Source organism: Lissotriton helveticus, chromosome 10 (genome assembly GCF_964261635.1).
Source record: "Lissotriton helveticus chromosome 10, aLisHel1.1, whole genome shotgun sequence".
Classification (NCBI taxonomy): Eukaryota; Metazoa; Chordata; class Amphibia; order Caudata; family Salamandridae; genus Lissotriton; species Lissotriton helveticus.
The window spans coordinates 423,116,621-423,137,284 of NC_136071.1; the positions used below are offsets into that span (position 1 = coordinate 423,116,621).

A 20,664-nucleotide genomic window follows, 5' to 3' on the forward strand; every position below is an offset into this window, starting at 1 on the left:
ATCTCCTGATCCTGGTAGTTACTGCCAAACCCAGGCTAGAGGAGCGCAGGGATCTGGTGGGCTTATACCAGGAGAGCCTTTCCTGTAAAGGAATAGGTCCCATGTTGTGCAGGGCTCTGTACACAATACATAGGGACTTAAAAGCGACTCTACTCCCGATTGGCAGCCAGTGTAGGTCTCTGAGCGCAAACATAGTGGAGGAACTGCGAGGTCTTTTAAGTGCCAGCTTGGCCGCTATAGACTGGACCCTCTGGAGCCCCTGTAATATGTATAAGGGGGCCCCTAAATATAGAGAGTTACAGTAGTCCAGTCTGGCCAGGATCACACTCCTAACCACTAGCGGTCCAGACTCATCAGGCAGAAGGGGCAAAATCTGTCTGAGCACTTTCAGCAGTCCAAAGCAGACACTGATGGTTTTATTGGTCTGAGAGGTCATTTGGAGATCCGCATCAAACAGTACCCCTAGATTGCGCACGGTCTTAACTGGGATGCAAGGATCAGCTCCCAGCGCAAGCCTGATCTCGTAGGAGGGTTGCTGACTCAGTTTAGCTGACGAGCAGTAGACTACCTCCGTCTTCCCCTTGTTAAATTGGAGGGAGTTTATTTTCAGCCACCTGGAGACCCTGCTCATGCAGTTCTGAAAGGTCTCCATGGTCACCGCCTGTCTTCCTTCTAAGGAGAACACCAGTTGAGTGTCATCGGCGTAGTTTCTCAAATCTATTCCATAGGATTTAATCATGGGGATCAGAGGCTGCAGATAGAGATTAAAACGAATAGGGCTGATCGAGGAGCCCTGAGGTACTCCATGACAGACCAGGGACTTGGGAGATGAAAAGGGTGCTAGGGCACCACCTGTTGTCTGCCTGTCAGGTAAGATTGTATCCACCTCAGGGCCTTGCCCTTCACGCCCAGTTTTTCCAGCCTACTTAGCAGAACTGCATGGCAAACCGTGTCGAATGCGGCCGACATATCCAACAGCACCAAGACTGAGGAGTTGCCATTGTCGGCTCGCATTCGAAGGGTGTCCAGCATGGTTGCCAATGAAGTTTCTGTTCCGTGGCCTGGGCGGAAGCCAAGTTGGTCCTTGTCCAGTAGGCAGTTGTCTTCCAAATATCCTGACAGGGACCTACTGACCACCTTTTCCACGATTTTTATCGGGTAGGGCAAGAGGGATATGGGCCTGAAGTGAGCCGGAATAGTAGGGTCCACTGCAGGCTTTTAAAGCAGGGGGGTGACCACTGCCTGCTTCCATGCTTCCGGCACTATACCTTCCTCAAGGGATTGGCGACAGATCTGATTCATCCAGGGAAACAGCTCTGGCCCATATTCCTTCCAGATCCTATGCGGAAGGGGGTCTAAAGGCGACCCTGATGACACATTATGGGCCAGACTAAAAAAGAGCTCCTCTGTAAGAGGGGTGAATTTTTCCAATGATGACAGTATTGGTAGAGGTTCCTCTTCTTCTATCTGTGCCACTGCATCTTTGCAGCTAGCCCTTTCCTCCTTCAGCCCCCCCACAATTTTAGCAATCTTTTCCTCAAAATAGATCGCAATCTCATCACATAGTTCTTGAGTTGCAACCCCCTTATTACTCATACAGGTGGGGTGTGAGAGATCCCTTATGATATTAAAAATGGTTTTGGTACTGTTAGGGGACTGAAGAATAGTAGTGGCATAGAAGAGTGCCTTAGCTTTGGCAATAGCTCCTTTATATTTTGCCTGTTCCACTTTCAGCAGTTTTTTATCCGGCTCTGAATAGCATCTACGCCATTTCCTTTCTGCCTGTCGGCATACATTGCGTAGGAATTTCAGCCTTGCATTAAACCAGGGAGCTGATGGTTTCCTCCTATTCTTTATTTTTTTCAGAGGGGCAAATCTATCCAGGGTATTTATGATGTGATTGCAATACTTTTGATAGTTCAAGTCTACCAATTCCTCTGGATCATAAGATATGTTGCTTATAAAGATAGACTTTGTTTTATCCTTTGTGTCACCGGGCACTCACTTCCATTCCCCTCAGTGAGTATGGAGATCTGGAAATGGATTAAGGAGTGGTCGGTCCAGCACTGAGGTAGGATATCAATCATCTTAGTCTCAGTCGGGTTGGCGAAGACCATATCTAAGATATGTCCCCCTGAGTGAGTTGGTTTCTGTACCAGCTGATCAAAGCCCCAGTTTCCACAGATGTCCTTCAGATCCCTCAGATGGCTCCCAGGGACCCATTGTCCCATAGATTAAAATCTCCCAGGATCAGCATTCTGGAGTGGGTCAGGGCAAGGGCAGCAATGGTGTCAAACAGCACCTGGTATTGTGTATCCGCACCAGGTGGTCTATAACATATCAATCCAGTCAGGATCCTGCCTTTTGGTTCTTGCAAGGAGAACCCCAGTAGCTCCACCCCCGCCACCCCATCGATCTGTAGGGGGGAAAAGTCCCACTTGTTCTTATAAATCACTCTAAGCCCCCCTCCTCTTCCTAGTGGCCTAGGTTTATGGAATAGCTTATACCCTTCCGGGCACGAAAAACCCAACTCTACAGAGGTGTCCACACTAGTCCACGTCTCCGTGATGAATAGGGCATCTAGGTCCATGTCAATTAGCAAATCTGACACTTCCTGGTGATGTTTTACCAGGGATCTACTATTGATCAGCCCACAATCCAGCATTACAGAGGACTGTGGTAGAGCATTTTGAGATGTTCCCTCTACCCTCTTACCTATGGCTAATAGCTCGTCCTTGGAATACCTACAACCAACAGCGTTCTTGACCCTAGGCCCGTCCGGGGCACAGACGGGCACAGACGGGCTTTCCTCTGGCGCTCCTCCGGCGCGTGCGCTGCGCGCTTGCATACTGATCCTTAAATAAGGTGTGGCAGAGGGCACTTTCAAACACTAGAGCGCTAGCCCCTGGAGCGTTTCTAAGCCCACACCCAAAATGGCGGTCGGGAGTGAGGCGGCGCTAAATTCACCCGATTGGTGAGTCCTGCAGGGTCTTTATTAATTTGTAGGCAATGCGAGCATAGGGGGAGCATGGAATACAATGATGGATTACTACAGAATCAGTATTGTAAAATATATCACCACAACACAAACAATTTTTAAAAACGAGCAAAGTACTCCTAAAAATATTATTGAGCAGCAGAAGTTCTAAAAGAGCAGCAACAGCATGACAATCCTATTCGTTTGTCCGCGCGAGGCCGACTGGTCCCCTAAATAGTGTTTGTCAAAGGGCACTTGCAAACACTAGAGCGCTAGCCCCTGGAGCGTCTAGTGACAAAGCATTTTCATGGTATCATTATTAAAGCAAATGATTCTGAAACACTTTTGGGGCAATTTACAATGATAACTTACACTTTTGAGTAAGCTAAACATGCATGTTTACTATTATACGTTTGAGTAACCTTATTACTCAAGTTACTCAAAACTGTGAACTGAAATTTCTCCACCCCGTGAAACAGGAGCCAAATTAAAAAGTGTAGGTTACTTCTGCCAAAAATGAGAAGTAGGAAGTCCAGCGCCAAACATGGCCAACCACTGATAACGCAACACCCTTCCATAGAAAATAATGGAGGCAGGGACGTAAAATCGAACCACATACGAAATAATGTTGAATTAAATTCATATATTTCGACACCATCATGGTGATGTTTATATCCCAATGGTACAGTATATGGAAAAGTAAAAATGTTTATTAAACGTGAAAAAATTGTAAATATATTTTGGGTTAAAATATTACCATGAATAAAAATTGTATATTTAGTCTGAATTTAGACCAAATTAAAATAAATGATACTGCACTGTTCATTGTATTTTAATTTAAAATGAAATAATTTTTGAAGTTTAAATAAAAACAATTCCCACCTAAAGTAAAAAAAAATTGTTAATATGTATTAAAAATTATTTAAAGTGATGTATATATTTGTATATTTAGTCTGAATTTAGACCACATTAAAATACATTATACAGCACTATTCTTTTTATTTTAATTTAAAATGAAATAATTTTTGAAGTTTAAATAAAAACAATTCCCAACTAAAGTTAAAAAAAAATTGTTAATATGTATTACAACTTATTTAAAGTGATGTATAAAATGTATTAAAAGTATGCCCATGCAAAGCCTCAGTTGTAAGGTTCCTGCTGTTGCAGTGTTGCATACAGTTTCTTCATTGCTTTTCCACACTTCCCGTTTTTTTTTGTTTGGTAGTTTGTCCTTTTTCCTGGTCCTAAAAAACGTATAGCTGTTTAAATGGTCTTTTCTTTGAAAGCCAAACTGCTAAAGGTTTTTACTGATCGGAGAGGGTTATCCTGGTTTTCTTGAGTCTATTTAGATTTGACCTATTTAAGCACTGAATCTTGGGTCCAGTTGGCAAGGACCCCAAAACCCATAACTCTGTGTATTGAAGGCAAGGCCTGCATGAAAGGCACTATTTGCGCACTCTTAAGCAGCTGGAGAAGACTACGGTGCAGGACGCAACTGGAGAAGGCTGGGCGGGGACCACCGCCTTTCACCTCCACCTTCCAACTGCCTTCAGCTTTGGACATGGGTAAGCAGCACAAGATATCAGGTACGACACACGCGCCATCCAAGGGATCAACTATGAATCATTTTCTTGGGCATGCAGTCAGGGTGGTATCAAAGGAGATAGATTCAGCTGGAAGAAGACTCTCCTTTGATCGTGAGAATCCTTCCCTGCCACCCCCGATGTCTCTAGAGATTATCGACCATACCTAAGTTGTTGCGCAGAACAGTCTATTGCATGGATGAACCATTACGTCTGAGTCTCCTACGATTGATCCTACAGTCAAATGCAGAAGAAAAGCAGCTTACCAGCCCAGATTCCAGGACAAAGGAGTTAATGCTTGTCTGGATTCAGCCAGCCCCATTTCATCAAAAACATCTTTGGTTAACAAGCTTTGTTCTAGGCTCAGTTCCCTGCTTAAAGAGCTTTTGCTTCCCTTACCATCAAGGGTGGCTAAGATTGAGTCACAATTAGCAAAAGGGGTGGTACTCCTCCCAGGTGAATGTTTACCTGGTTCAGGAGTTTCCGCTATAGCATACCAGGGATTGAACTACTCTCTACCAGGTTGTAGTCAGTGTTGATTACACTCGTTGTAAACTATGTGAATGCGCATGCTGTAAATGCCATAAATGTTCCAGTTCCCATAAATCCTAATACTGGTCTTCATGCGCATTCAGGCAGCATTACTTCTATGTCACAGCTGATGTTTTTCTCCTCACGTCCACCAGGTTCTAGCTCAAGCTCCAGTAGGTTGCCGGTGTTAAGCCTTTCCCCTGAAGTTTCCAGCCACATGTTTATCTTGGCAAATGTTCCAGTTCTAGACAATTCTAGAATGTCTTATAAGAACAATTCATGCTTTGGAATCCTCCCCCTTGCCTATTTTTATAAGCCTCCTTGCACTTCTCCCAAGAGAGTGAAGGTAGCACCACTAGGGAGTTTGTTGGTTTCTATTGAGCCTGTCCTGGAGGCAAACAATAGATTCTCTCCCCTGCAGGGCTTTAATAACCTAGATTGGCCAGCCGATTGCCAATGGATGTTGTTATTTCTTCAACTCACATCTCCTCCTCAACCGAAATGCATGCTAACAAATTAAACACGCCAATCCTTACTATGAGCTTTATGTGCTGAAACACTGCAGGGTTGAGACTCAAAATGAAATCTAAAGAGTGGGTTGCCTTTATTGACAGTTAGGACATTGTATTATTCCAAGAAAGATGGGCTGTTTAGAACCTACTCTTTAATGGTTTTGATTGTCTTTTTATTCTAGCTATTCCCTCACATTGCAGACGGGCTAAAATGGGTTTGGCAACTTTGTATAAGCTTTCGATGAATGTTATGGATAAAGTCTTAAATAAGTATACCCAGCACTTTTAGGGGTTTTGGGTTAAATGCCCAGTTGATTTATGGTTTAATCACATAACTTTTTACAATAATGATTTTGCTCAATCAAACATTGGTAATTTTAAATCCCTATTTCAATTTGTTGATGAATTGTTAAATACAAATAGTACTCATGCATGCAAGCCACATTTGGTTATTTGCTGAGATTTTAATGCTAAATTGCAGACTGGGATTACAATTTTCACTCAGTCATGTTGATAGGTTGCCTTTGGTTCCCTGTGATTCAAGAGGTCAGGAACTTTCTACTTGCATCGGTGCATGAATGGAGAAGCAGGTACCTAAGCTCAACATATTTGGCTTGTGGGTGCTACTCAATGATCGACTATTTGTTCCTTTCTCATGGACATTGGATTTATTTGATGTCTTGGGATACTATAGAAAATCTTCTGGTGATCATAACACTCGTGCTGCAGTCATTTTCTCGCCATCTCCAGGTCATTATTGTCCTTTAAAGCATAATTATAATTTATCTTCCACTCGGGCGGTCTTGCACTAGTTTGGAAACTATCTGACACTGATTGTCTTTAAAAGTTACTCGTTCATCAATATTCAATAACAAACATCTGCTATTCAGCGCCAATGACGGTGCGAGATTACCAGCTTGGGTTATTTCTAAAACACCATACTCACCTGGGCCCATAAAACATTCATACAATAAGCTGGCAATCCTTTGCTGCCGATCAGGTCTTAATCTACCTCGAAAATATATATTTACCTGTACACCTTCTAACCAAAAGTTAATACCTTGCCAATACCTTTTGTGAGTAATACATTCCCACATTCCACTACAGAAAGCCACAGTTCAGGAAATCCGTTATTTCCAAATTCAATGGAACAGTCAGTATTAAGATAACTCCAAACTTTCTCATCATAAATACTTATGCACATCTAATCCCGATGCCAATGCTGTTTGAATGCCCTCTTTAAAAAAAGTATTAGATCTCTCAATTAAACCATTAGCTGCAGGACAATACAGATGTGTTTTCTCATGTTTAATACAATATTTGTTCAAGAAATCTACCATTTTCTTTGATGTGAAGTGAGTACCATTATCGGACACTAATTTCCTTGGAAAACATTCAGTGCAATTTTTTTTTCTCCCAAGAATTCAATAACAAAATCAGTAGTAGGAAAAAAAACAAAATCCAACGTAACCCATTTAGAGTGGTAGTCAGTGAGAACAATAAGATATTTCATTTCATTGCAAAGAACATTATAAGGTCCTGAAAAATCTATTGCTAATTTTTCCCAAGGTTCATTAGGCAAAATATTAACACAGGTTGGAACTTTGCTATTTTTCCAATGCTTATCAGATAATAAGCACTCAGGGCATTTATTGATATATTGCTCAACACAAGCGTCCATACCAGGCCACCAATAAAACTTACGTAGCAATTTCTCAGTGCCCGACATACTTGGATGACCAAAATGAACAGCTTTGTCAAAGGTTCAATTAATTTAAATGGTGGAACAAACAAACCATGTCTAGTGATTAAATTATTCTCAACACTTAATTCAGAAGAAACTTGCTGAAAAGGTACCAAACACTTTTCTAAGTTTCTAACTGGTGGCCAACCATTGGTAATGTACCTTATGACCTTGTTGAGAACTTCATCCGTATCATAATGTTGAACCCAATCTTTCTCAGAAATTACTCCAACAGTGCACCCTGATGCATCAATTGCTGAAACAACACATTCATCATCAGAATACTCAGTATCATCTAAGCTCTCTTTTAGAGGTAAGCTAGAAAAACAATCTGCTCTAAAATTTGCCCCACCAGATATATGTTTAATCTCGAAATTGTATTCCTGCAATTTTGAGATAAGCCTGACTAGGCTAGAAGAAGCCAAAGCTTAAAGCCACTTATTAAGAAAGCTAAAGGTTTGTGATCCGTCAGCAAATCAAAAGAATGACCCTACAGATAACTCTTGAATTTCTTGACAGCCCATGTAGAAGCAAGGGCTTCCCTTTCAACCGTGCTGTAATTAGATTCAGCTTTACTCAAAGTTTGTGAAATAAAAGCAATGGTACATTCTTTCCCTTTCTGTGACTGAGTAAGAACAGCTCCTAGCCCAACAGAACTTACATCCACAGTGACAGTACATTTTAAACCACCTGAAAATGGTTGCAAAGCTGGCGCATTTGTGATCATGTCCTTAACATTAATGAAAGCATCTTCATGACATTGCTTCCAAATAAATGTTTCACTTTTACAAGTTAAACATCTCAGGGGCTCAACACATAGAGCATAACCATGCACAAAACGTGCATAATTTTCACTGAGTCCCAAAAAAGACCTCAGAGAATCCTTATCCACGGGTGCTGGAGCATTGACAATAGCATCATTTAAGTTTTTCTTTGGTTTGATACCTTCACAGGTAATGGAATTACCCAAACACTCTAATTCTTTCACAAGAAAACTAAATTTTTCTTTAGATACTGTCATACTTTTATCATGTAAAATTTGTAAACCTGTTCCAAAGTAGTGATATGTTCGTCGATACCATTTCCAAAAATCAAGATGTCATCTTGAAAGGCTTGCACCCCTTTAAAGCTTCCAAATAATAAATCCATCAGTTACTGCAATACGCTAGCTGTGGAAGCTAATCCAAAAGGCAGCCTCATGTACTTGAAAGCGCCAAAGGGAGTGACAAATGTTGTTAGATCTTGTGACCTTTCTGACAGAGCAACCTGGTGATACGCTGACTGAAGGTCAATAAGCAAAAAATGAGTAACCCTTCCGATTGCCGTTAACATTTCTTGAATAAGTGGCAAAGAATGACAGTCCACAAGGATATTTCTGTTCAATGAGCATAAGTCTGCACACAGACGCACATTTCTACTATTTGTTTGTGCTAAAACAACAGCCGAAACCCACTCTGAAGAATCAGTAGGTTTGATAATGTTGTCCTTGCACAAACAGTCCAAAAGATCTTTTAAATCCTTCCTAACACTGAGGGGTTCACTCCTAACTTTATGCTTAACAGGTCAGCAAAAACTTCTTTGTACTTATTAAGAAGTGCATCCAATTCATATGAATTACTATTTGTACAAACATCAACTGAAGAAAAGGGCATATCTCCTAAAATTATGGGAGTATCACTTGCTGGTCTGAGCATGATTTCCATTTTATCTAGGTTACCCTATCCTACAATGTCGCACCTTTTTTAGCCATCCTCGTCACCAAAATAATGTTGTATCTTTAACAACATTAGTATGAAACGTGGAGTTGGTTGAAGAGAAGTTTATTGAAATTCGAAGTACAAGGGTAAACCCAAGAAGTTAGAAGCACTCCGGTGAAGCCGTAGTGAGGTCGAGTCATCAAGCAGGAATCCCGATGGGACAATAGCTGCACCATGGAGACAGAACACAACATCACTAGGCATTCCAATTCCGAGCGTTAGTTAAAGGGATACAACACCAGCCCTTTAGAGATGCCCACCCACCAGTGCCCAACCCATTAAAGGCGTAAGCAGTCTCACCTGGCATCATCGTCCCGAGCAATGAGAAGGCGCATGTGACTGGTGGCAGAGGCAGCTCGCAGGATATCCACAGCCCTGTGGAGATGGAGAAAACAAGCAGGTATGTCACTGTTACTGGGCAACCACTGCTGAGTCACTAACTCTACCATTGCTGAGGTTTAGTTATTGAAAGTGGGGCGTCGACTTTGAGGTTTTGACACAGGTATACTGTTGTTGAGTCCCTGACAGTAGGACACTGATATGAAGTTACAGTCACTGAGGCATTGGGTGGAGTCACTGAAGCTGGGGCACTGCCTGTACTCACTGTTACCAGGGCACTGGCTAGAAGTCATCAAATGTGGTGCACTGAAGATGAAGTCACTGACTGAGTCAAAGAGGTGAAGTCACTGAGGCTGCGTCTATGAGTGGAATGTTACTGGCACTGAGCACTAGGGGGAAGTTACGGTCTTCAGGGCCATCCCGCAGAGTGGCTGACACCTGGACACTGACGCGGTAACTAAACATAATATTGAATTTAAAATATAGAATAGCCATAATATCGAAGTCAAAATATAGAATGGACAAAATATTGAATAGACAGAATATAGTGGTGTAAAATATCGATTTGAAGGTAAGTAATTTAATATAAATTTTTAAAATATAGAAAGTCAAAATGTCAAAGTGTATAATATAGATATTAAAATATATTGAATTTTTATTAACATCGAATTTTTTAAAGTGTTTTGTATGTTAGTATATGTGTGAAAAGTGTATATTTTTTTGTAATTTATTTTAAGTAATGAATTTTATGTTATTTAATTTTTGCATAATTTAATTATGTAGCGGGTTGTGCGTTTATAGGGTAATAGGGTGGGAAGTAATTTAATTATATTAAATTAAATATTAATTTTTAGAAATTACTAATTATTTTTAATTTAATTTTGCGTTTTAGTTCTGTAGCGGGTTGTGGGTTTATAGGGGAATAGGGTGGGAAGTAATTTAATTATAATTAATTAAATATTTTTATTTATTTATTGGTATTCATTTTGAGTTAATTGTTAATTAATTTTTAATTGGTAATTATTTTTTATTCATTGATTAATTGATAATTATGTTAATTTAATTTATTTATTTTCCGTAGCGGATTGTGAGTTTATAGGGGAGTAGGGTGGGAAGTAATTTAATTGTAATTAAGTAAATAATCTTTATTTATTTATTGGTATTGATTTTTTATTTATTGTTAATTCATTGTTAATTGGTAATTAATTTATATTATTAATTAGTTTTTGTTATTGAAAATTAATTCGCTGTTAATTAATTAATTATGAATAGGTCATTAATTTTAATAACTGATATTTAATTTTCTTTTTAATTGATTCATTATTACATAATATTACATAGGTAATTACTTGTAATTAATTTTTTTATTGGTATTGATATTTAATTTATTTTTATTAATATATTAAATCATTAATTTCCATACTGTTAATCTCACTAGAGTGGGAATAGTAATTTTTACCCCTAGGCTATCCAACGCTTTCCCTACTGTTGCACTCTCTGGAGTGGGAATAGTAATTTTTACCCCTACGATATCCCACGCTTTCCCTACTGTTGCACTCTCTGGAGTGGGAATAGTAATTTTTACTCCTACGCTATCCAATGCTTTCCCTACTGTTGCACTCTCAGGAGTGGGAATAGTAATTTTTACCCTTACGCTATGCAACGCTTTCCCTACTGTTGCACTCTCTGGAGTGGGAATAGTAATTGTTACCCCTATGCTATCCAACGCTTTCCCTACTGTTGCACTCTCTGGAGTGGGAATAATAATTTTTACCCCTACGCTATCCAACGCTTTCCCTACTGTGGCACTCTCTGGAGTGGGAATAGTAATTTTTACCATGCCGCTATCCAACGCGTTCCCTACTGTTGCACTCTCTGGAGTGGGAATAGTAATTTTTACCCTCCCGCTATCCAACGCTTTCCCTACTGTTGCACTCACTGGAGTGGGAATAGTAATTTTTACCTTCCCGCTATCCAACGCTTTCCCTACTGTTGCACTCTCTGGAGTGGGAATAGTAATTTTTACCCTCCCACTATCCAACGCTTTCCCTACTGTTGCACTCACTGGAGTGGGAATAGTAATTTTTACCCCTACGCTATCCAATGCTTTCCCTACTGTTGCACTCACTGGAGTAGGAATAGTACATTTTACCCCTATGCTATCCAGCGTTTTCCCTACTGTTGCACTCACTGGATTGGTAATAGTAAATGTTACCCTCCTGCTATCCTATGGTAAGCATATTGTATAAACGTTTTATTAATATTACGTTAATATATATATTTTTAAAAAAATAAAATTGTATGTTTTTTTTATAACTTACAATAATTATTTAATAATTTTAAGGTTATTTAAGTATTTTTAAGTATGTTTTAGTTAATCATATTTATTATTTCATTAATTTTAAATTACTTTTAAGACATTTAAAAAAATTCAATATTTTGGATAACTATATTTTTTTAACGGTATTTTTGATTCGATATTTTTGCATTCTATATTTTGTCATCGATATTTTGGTAATTCTATATTTTTGTATTCGATATTATGTCAGTGATCCTCTCACGCACATTTTTTGAGTCTCTTACACTGGGTCTCACTAAAAAACTGGTTACCGTTTATGGGCCTCTTCTATCTGCAGGCCTGTAGACAATATGGCTCATAAATGGCACTTAAGGGAATTCTATGGCACGGAAAGGAAGAAAAAACACTGCCATCCTGTGTTTTTATTCCTATCTGACAGTTGGTCTAGATAGTGCCAGGACACTGCGCTGTTTAAAATGTTACTATATTACAGAGAAGGAGAAATTATGAAAATGATGAAAAAGACAGAGAGAGACAGAGTTAAAAGAAAAAGCAATGGTGGGAGTAAAGAAAGAACCATTTGAGACAGAAAGTTAAGAAAGAAATGGTAAGAATGTAATCTATGAGAGAAAAATGGAGAAAGAAAGAATGAAAGAGGGAGGAAGGGTGCATGAAACAAATGGTGAGAAGGAAGGGGAAGAAAAGCTGTAAGAAAGGAAGGGTCAATGGAAGGAGGGGTGAATGGAAGAACAAATGAAAGGATGGATGCAAAGGTGAAAGAATGGATGATAGAAAGGGCATAAGGATGAAAATATGGATTGGTAAAATGTTGGTTCATGGAGGAGTGGAGTGATAGGTGGACACATAGGTGAAAGGGTGGATGGATGCCTGTCTGAAAGATGAATATATCGATATGTGGATAGATGGGACCTGTAAGGATAGATGCTTAGATGAAGGAAATTATAGATGGGTAGACCGGAGATTCATAAATGGGTGGCTGGATTGGTTGGATGGATGATGTCTAGATAGGTTAGAATAGATGATGGATGGAAAGGTGAACGGAAATACAGATGGGTGAGGAATACATGGAAGAGAGAAATGATAGATGGATCGACAGGAGGTTGAGAGAAAAGATGGATGAATAGACAAAAGGTTCAAAGGATGAAGGGAACCATTTAAGGAGTGTTGGGCTCACTTAGTTCACTCGCTTTTTGCTGGTGCCATTAGCGATGTGACTGAAAATGTGAGGTATTTTAATTTTCTGGCGACGCTCTTCCTGCATTGTACATTGCTATAGACCAGCAGTCTCTTTCTAGACACTTTTCTCTGTTGACTGGCTATGTGCTAACAATCATTGCTAAAACGAAATCCAACGCATTGCCTCCTTGTGACATACTGCTCATTGGTGGCTCCCAGCAGACTATCTCCATTTACTTCGAGGATCTGGTCTCCTGGTTGTAGACGACCTGAAAAGAAAATGCAAATCTCATGAGCAATTCCAGCACAATTTGCATGAGAAAGAAAAGTGCTAAAGGGCGTTCTCTTTTGGGTGAAAAAAGAAGTACATTGACATTCATCTCATAGCTGTGGGAATGCTCTTAAGCACAGAACCACTGAACTAATGACCAAGGAAACAACTATACACACAAGCACGCTACTGATAACAGAGCAGCAAAGGCAATCAGTCAGTGAGCCAGTCAAAGTTCTTTATTTCGCTATATTTTTATAGCATATAAAGCACATACAATATATGCAACATTAAACATTATATAATAACACAGTACAGCAAGGATAAAAAATTTGTAACAAAATACAATTTGATAAATTATTACATTAAAAGCCATCAAGCATAAAAAAGACATGTTAAAAAACATCATTCCATTTCTATAAAATTGATAATAAAAATAGTAAATTGAACATGGCTATATTACGCAAAAATACTGTCAGTTTTAGATCTCCTCCTCTTCCAAGTGGACCATGGAAATGACACCAGAGAGTGGCATACAAAGGGATCAACAAGCATTTGAATAAAAAATAGCGCTGCCCGGCATTGCCTAAAATTATATTTGTGCAAGAGTGGCAAAATAAATATTTGTTTTTGCACATTGTACAATCTACAGAAAAATAAAATATGTAAGCCTGTTTGAGGTGATGTCCCATCACAGCAGCATGAAGACAAATCTCCTACAGAATAAACATTACGGAGATAGTCCAAAATCAGCAGTAAATAGTTTAGGCGAAACCTCACTAAAATGAATCGATGGTGGAAGTTCGGCACTGTAGCTAGGTATCAGTGCATATCCTGTGTGAAGGAGGGGTACATTTGATATAGCTTCACAGAGGATTTCATACAATTGGCCTCCCTTCTCTCTCTCTCGCAGCATTGAATAAGAAAATGTCCTTACTTCTAGAGCTTGGAGATTAATGTACAGCGGTGTGGTTTCTCGTAAATCTCCAGTAAGCCCAAAGACCTCAATGAACATTTTACATATTGCAACCACCTGATTTTATTTGCAAAGTCCAGGTCTAAGCAATCCCTCAAAATGCTGTGGTTCAGGTTGTCCTTCTCTCTTCTCTAAATTGACTCCCCCAGTGAGAAGAGTGCTAAACGAACTATGTCAAAAAGAAATGGGGCGACAAGTTCAGTGTGGCAATTACAATTAGGGGAACTACGAGGGAGAGCTTACAATCTTCTATAAATACCATCCTCTATGAGCTGCAATGAGTCTATTTCCGCCATTCCCCAAACTCCTGCCCCACAGATGGCAATGGAGATAGCTTTAGTCTGACATACTTTTTTCTATTTCCAGGATGGGTTTAGTCCTGAGTTCTTAATAAAGTGAAAAATGACCGTTATGCTTTTTTCTAACACCGGAGTCTGTTAGCTACAATGTTATTCCATATGTGCTTTTCATAAAAGACAATCCTTAGATAAGATAATGTGTGCACCACCTCCAGCCTTCGTGTGTCTTCGTGTGTGGCTGTTACTTCACTTTATTTAACGTGTCACTTGCGCTGTTCACCTTCTACACGAGCACATTTGTGTACACCAATGTTTGGATTACACTTGCATACAATGTAGTTTAGTGGTGATACAACTGCTTAAATGCAGAACAATTTACTTGTTTCTTCTTAATTACTGAGGTCCCCTTTCTCTCCATTGCGCTACAATTGACTTGTTTTCTTTATGTATTTGTCTACTAAAGGATTACCAGTTGAGAAATTGTTGTATTGTTACATATATCCACCCAGGTCTCAACTGGGTTTAAGGGTTACTCCTGTTTTGTGTTCATGTTACATTGAGCAACCGCTGGGTTGCAAGAGTTTGCCCCAGACTCAAGTCATTTATTTGACATGTTATATGCAACTAAACTGCACATTATGTCCTCCAGGAAAACCCCTAATTATTCAGATGACTACATCAACCAAATTTTGAGTGACCCCTCTCTTCTCTCCCATTCCTCCACTACCCTCCCTACAGCACCCAATACCTCATGGGTTCTAATAGACAAACTTGAAAACCTCAAAAAAAACAGATTCGCACTAATCTCCATGCACACATGCTAACTGACTACTTAAAATCAGATGTGATTCCCCTAGGGCTCCAAATCCGTAACACCACAGTTATATTTACACAAGATCCTAAATTTCAGACAGGCTTTAGTCACCTGGCGACAACCTGTTCCAGAGACTGGATGGTCCTAGGTATTGATACTGCCACCGAGCACAGCCAAAATGAGCTTGAAGAAATTGCTGAATTAGAGAAACTCATTCTAGAAGATTCCACTATCACAGATGCGAAGAACCTTCTTGACAAAATCAACAGTACCACTGCCACTTTTAACACTTTCAAACAAAATAAGAAAATAAACAAAATACAAAAAGACACCAAGAGCTATAACAAAGTGAAAACTTCTCCTTACTTACCTGATGAATTCTACAACACTCCCTACCAGCCACCTAGAACTAGGAACTGGGCTAGATATAGGAACAATCAAGCTATCACCTTTTCAGATTCCTCCATTGAGCACTCACACCCTAGGGAGGGCTCCAGCCTACATAAGAATCAAAATAGACCTCCACTCCTACCTACTGTTTTTTTTAGCAGGGAGCAGCAGACGCGGCAGAAGGAGAACCAGACTGGATTATAAGTACCAATATGCGGGGCGAACGTAAGACCTGCTGTAAATTTCAACAATGGGGACCCCTGCAGTAACGATACATGCCGCAGCCATGATTTCTTCTCCCACCACTGCACCCAATACGTCCCATCAGGCTAAACCTCACACCATTCCTATTTTTAACATTTCCAAACATACCCTATCCTCTGAGGAAGTCTCTCTCCTCAATAAGGGTCTCTCCTTTGTCCCTCTGACAGCAGTAGCTTCTACAATCTTCAGGAAGACTTACTACTTTTCTTCAGTTGCACTAGATTGAAACAATTCTTTTCTGATACACCTTCAAGGGATAATTTCATCCCATCCCCCTTCCCCTTTCATTCCACCTTTCTACCCCCAACTGCCTCAATGCCCCCTGAAATCGGCTTGTACTTCACAAAATAATGGAAATACAACACCAATCTGAATTTGTCCCTTACAATCTTCCCCGGGTGTAAGACTTGCTCTGAATAGCCTTCGAGACAACCCCCACATAATTATAAAACCGACCAACAAAAGTGGAGGTATCGTAATCATGGATATCGATAAATATGACACAGAAATTGTGAAACAACTTTCCAATGAGGTCAACTATCGTGCCCTCTCCTCTGATCTACTGCAAAACATCAGTAATCAAATACAAGAGGTTACTAACCAGGCCTTACTTTTAGACATTATGGGCCCGATGTAGGTAAATCTTTTTTACCACTTCTTAAATACCGATTCATACCGAATCGGTATTTAAGAAGTGGTAAAAAAGAGGAGGGCAGATGTAGATAATTGTATTTTTACAATTACCGAATCGGAAGGAATCGGTATTTACCGATTCGGTAAATACCGAATCGGTAATGCCCATTGATTCCTATGGGCATTGAAGCCCATAGGAATCAATGGGCATTACCGAATCGGTATTTACCGAATCGGTAAATACCGATTCCAGCAAGGGTGCAGGGGGTGTCACTTTGACACCCTCTGGCACCCCAATTACAGGCATGTGTGCCATGTGGCACACATACATGCCCTAAGGGCATGTCTGTGTGTCACATGGCACAGGTGTGCATGCACAGATGTGCATGCACACCTGGATTCGGTATTTCACCACCTAATTGGATTGGGTGGTAAAATACCGAATCTAAAAGGCCTGTAGCACTGGAGACAGTGCTACCTACGTCAGGAATTTTCCGAATCGGAAAAATTACCGATTCTGTATTTTACAGAATCGGTAAATTTACCAATTCGGTAAATTTACAGATTCTGTAAAATATAGCCCCCTACATCTCAATGACCCATTTACCGGTCGGTAACGGCCGAATTCGGCCGTTACCGACCGGTAATGGCAACCTACATCGGGCCACAGATCTATAAAAGAACATACCTTTCTCAATCACCCCATCCTCGGACACCAGTCATTTATGTTCTTCCTGAAAATTGACAAAAATGCTACAGATCGCCCTGGTCTCCCAATCGTATTAGGTTGTGGATCTATTCTGTAACTTCTAGGTAAATACATAGATGTCATCTTAAAGGAATTTGTACCCCTCACCGATACTTTCATATGAGGCAGTACCGACCTTATCAACTTGATTGAAGATAGACATTTAATGCTGCAACTGATCTGATGGTTGCCTTAGAAATCGAGTCGCTTTATTTGAACATCCCACATGACGAGTGCTTACAAATCATCCAGAATCTACTCGATAATCGTCCTAAACCCATTCATATCTCCACTTTCCATGGGTGCTTATTTCGCTCTGAATTTTGCAGCTCTCTACGTACTTAGGGGCACATTACGATCGCGGACGGAATTGCGTCCGTCTGCGAGCCCTGAGTAGGAGGGAACGTCCGCATGTGCTGCGGCGTTCCCTCCTGTGCGAACCGCCACGGAAAAGCATGTCTGGGAAGCCATCCTAATATTTCTGGCGGTGTCAGAGACACCGCCACCATATTAGAGCTTTTCTGCTGCGGTTGTAAGCCGACCGCGGCGGAAAAGCGGCGGACTGAAACCAAGACCCACCAGCCATCCTAATGTGGCGGTGGGTCTTTGGTGGGTCTGCAGCGGATTTTCCGCATCTTCCGGGCCGGCGGTGGCTTCCGCCGGCCCGGAGGATGCAGAAAATCCATGATCCTAATCGACCCCATAATTTGGAAACTACACATATCCTTACCCATACGAACCATTTCTTCAATCAAGTTGGCTTCTGGCGGCGATATACCGACAACATCCTCTTGCTTTGGCAGGACACAGCCGATAATCTGTCTTTCTTTATCAATTGGCTCAACAACTGCCAGCCCCAGCTTAAATGTACGTCCGATTCTAGGACAAATGATCTTCCTTTCTTGGACCTCACCCTTCACGCTGACAAAGGTGTAATTGGCACCTCATTATTTCATAAGCCCACGGAACGCAACACACTTTTACTTTATACAAGCTACCATCCATTCGGCTTCCGCGATGGTCTCCCATATGGTCAGTATCTTTGCATCAGAAGAAACTGCAAATTGAAAAAGGATTATTTTCGTTAGGCGGCAATATTATTTCAGAAACGTACAAATTGTCGCTACCCGCGGCGCCTGCAAAGTTCATGGTATTGCCACAGAGACATTCTTTTATCACCAGGAGAAAAATGGGTGAATACATGCATCCTGTTTGTCTTTACCTACAGCCCCTCAAGTAATAAAAGTCAACTAAATCATAAAAAGGAACTGGAATATCCTTTGTACAAATACCATCTTTTAACAACCCCACTTTTCTCCTACAAGAGGGGGAACAACCTAACTGACTAACTGGTACAAGCCATGACATGGCCTGAGGAAACCAAAAACACCACATCCACTACCTTGGTATGGGGTCTATCCCCTATACTTGGACACTATAGGTGCCCAAATTGTATGGTCTGCCCCCTTATTATCAAAACAAAAGAATTCAAGGTCAGGGACCGTACTTATCAAGTAAAGCAATTTTCTAACTGCTGCGCTACTATTGTAATTCATGCCATCCGTTGCCCATGCGACTTAAAATACATTAGCCAAACTACCAAAATGATCAAGCACAGATCATACAACACAAGAGTCGCAATAGATGTAAAGTCGACACTGCCTCCTTAGTCTCACATTACATAGAAAAGAGACACTTGGAAACGGACTTATTTTGGCAGGCCATTGATCAACCCAATTTTCCTTTGCGTGGTGGCAACCTTCAACTGCTTTTGAAAAAATGTGAATGTAGGTGGATTGCACATTGCGATTCAGTTATTCATGGATTAAACACACTGGAGGAATGGAATACCACCATCGACATCCACTGAGTCACTTCTACTCTTTATCTGCCTCAGCTTTCCATGGTTCAAAAATACTATGACATAGAAGTCCAGAGCTAATGCACATTTCACTACATCATTTGCCTCAGTGATAAAAATGGGACCCTTGTTCTGGTGCAACATTACACCCCCCTAAGATTTCTCTGTCAGGTTCCAACTCGATCCCTCCTTGCCTCTACACCATGATGATGATACAATATATATGACTACAGAGAATACACCGTTAGCTGTATTTTTTCCTTAATTGTCACAAAATGTATATCATTATTGAAACTTATTATTTTCATTGTATATCATATTTTATATCTAGTTCTTTTTTGTTATGGAAAAAGTTTTGAATTTCTTCTGTCAGTATGCATATATTAGTGTGGATTAAGTCAGTATGTTTTTGTAAAATACTTCAATTGTCCATATGAATCACAAGATTTCTTTTTTTTTTAAACCCTCACCTTTTTCTACCTTTCTCCTGCCCCTTCTCTCTCCTCAGTTCATCCCCCGCGGGCTTCGCTCCTGAGGCGAGTCGGATCCTCTCTCAGAGCTTTAATATAAATGTTGGACCTTCCGAAACAAGGTCTGAATATCACTTCATTCCCAATCTCTCATTTCCCATCCCGGGTGGTCCCACCTAACTACCCTTTCCCCTACCTTTCCTTTTAAGCTGTGGTCCTGCTTCGCTCAGCTTCTGTGCTCTGGTATTTACAGCGCCTACCCCTGGGTTCCTTCCCAGAACCTTCGCAGGCATCTACTAGCATCCGCACGAGCCTCCGTTGATGCACATGCTCCGGTTTGGACATGGTAAGCTCTAATTGCTAGACCATACATCTCCTTATTTTTATTTTTAAACTTGCTGATTGAACCTAATGACCCTCTCTGGGCTCCATCCATCTGCCTCACTGTACAGCGTGGCAATTACTTTCATCCCCCCCCCCATATCTGACCATATACCAACAACCGCAATCCTTGACTGTTTTATCCTGTCTACAAGCTTTACCCACTACCACCACTACAGGTAGAAGCAGTAGTTTAACACCATCTTCATCTTCCCATTCACGTGTTTTCCCCATTCTTATTCTTTCCCCTTTTATTCTTCTATACAGCACTGACCGATGCTCTGTACCCGTTCCTGATGATGACCTGACTTTCTTACAGGTTGAAACACCATCGACCATTCAACGCATCCTTGGGTATACTCTTGGTTTCTTAAAAACAGTTAAACTTTATAGGAATTATCTATATACTGTTTTGTAACCATTCCTCAAATTATTATTTTTTGTGCCGTTTTTCGCTGTTACTTCACTTTATTTCATGTGTCATCCTCTACACAAGCATGTTTGTGTACACCAATGTTTGGGTTACACTTGCATACAATGTAATTTAGTGCTGATATACCAACACTGTTTAAATACAGACCAATTTAATTGTTTCTTCTTAATTATTGTGGTCTACCT

General features: G+C 40.5%; 1 protein-coding gene across 1 annotated transcript in view; it reads right to left on the minus strand.

Moving 5' to 3' along the window:
- Positions 1-20,664, minus strand: part of LOC144784026 (syntaxin-binding protein 4-like) — a 1,158,996-nt gene that overhangs the window by 1,014,948 nt on the left and 123,384 nt on the right. Inside the window, exons 4-5 of the mRNA XM_078662726.1 lie at positions 13,139-13,208; positions 9,405-9,479 (exon numbers count right to left, since the gene is read on the minus strand). Of these exons, the coding sequence (XP_078518852.1) occupies positions 9,405-9,479; positions 13,139-13,208 (145 nt within the window). The remainder of the gene's footprint in view (positions 1-9,404; positions 9,480-13,138; positions 13,209-20,664) is intronic.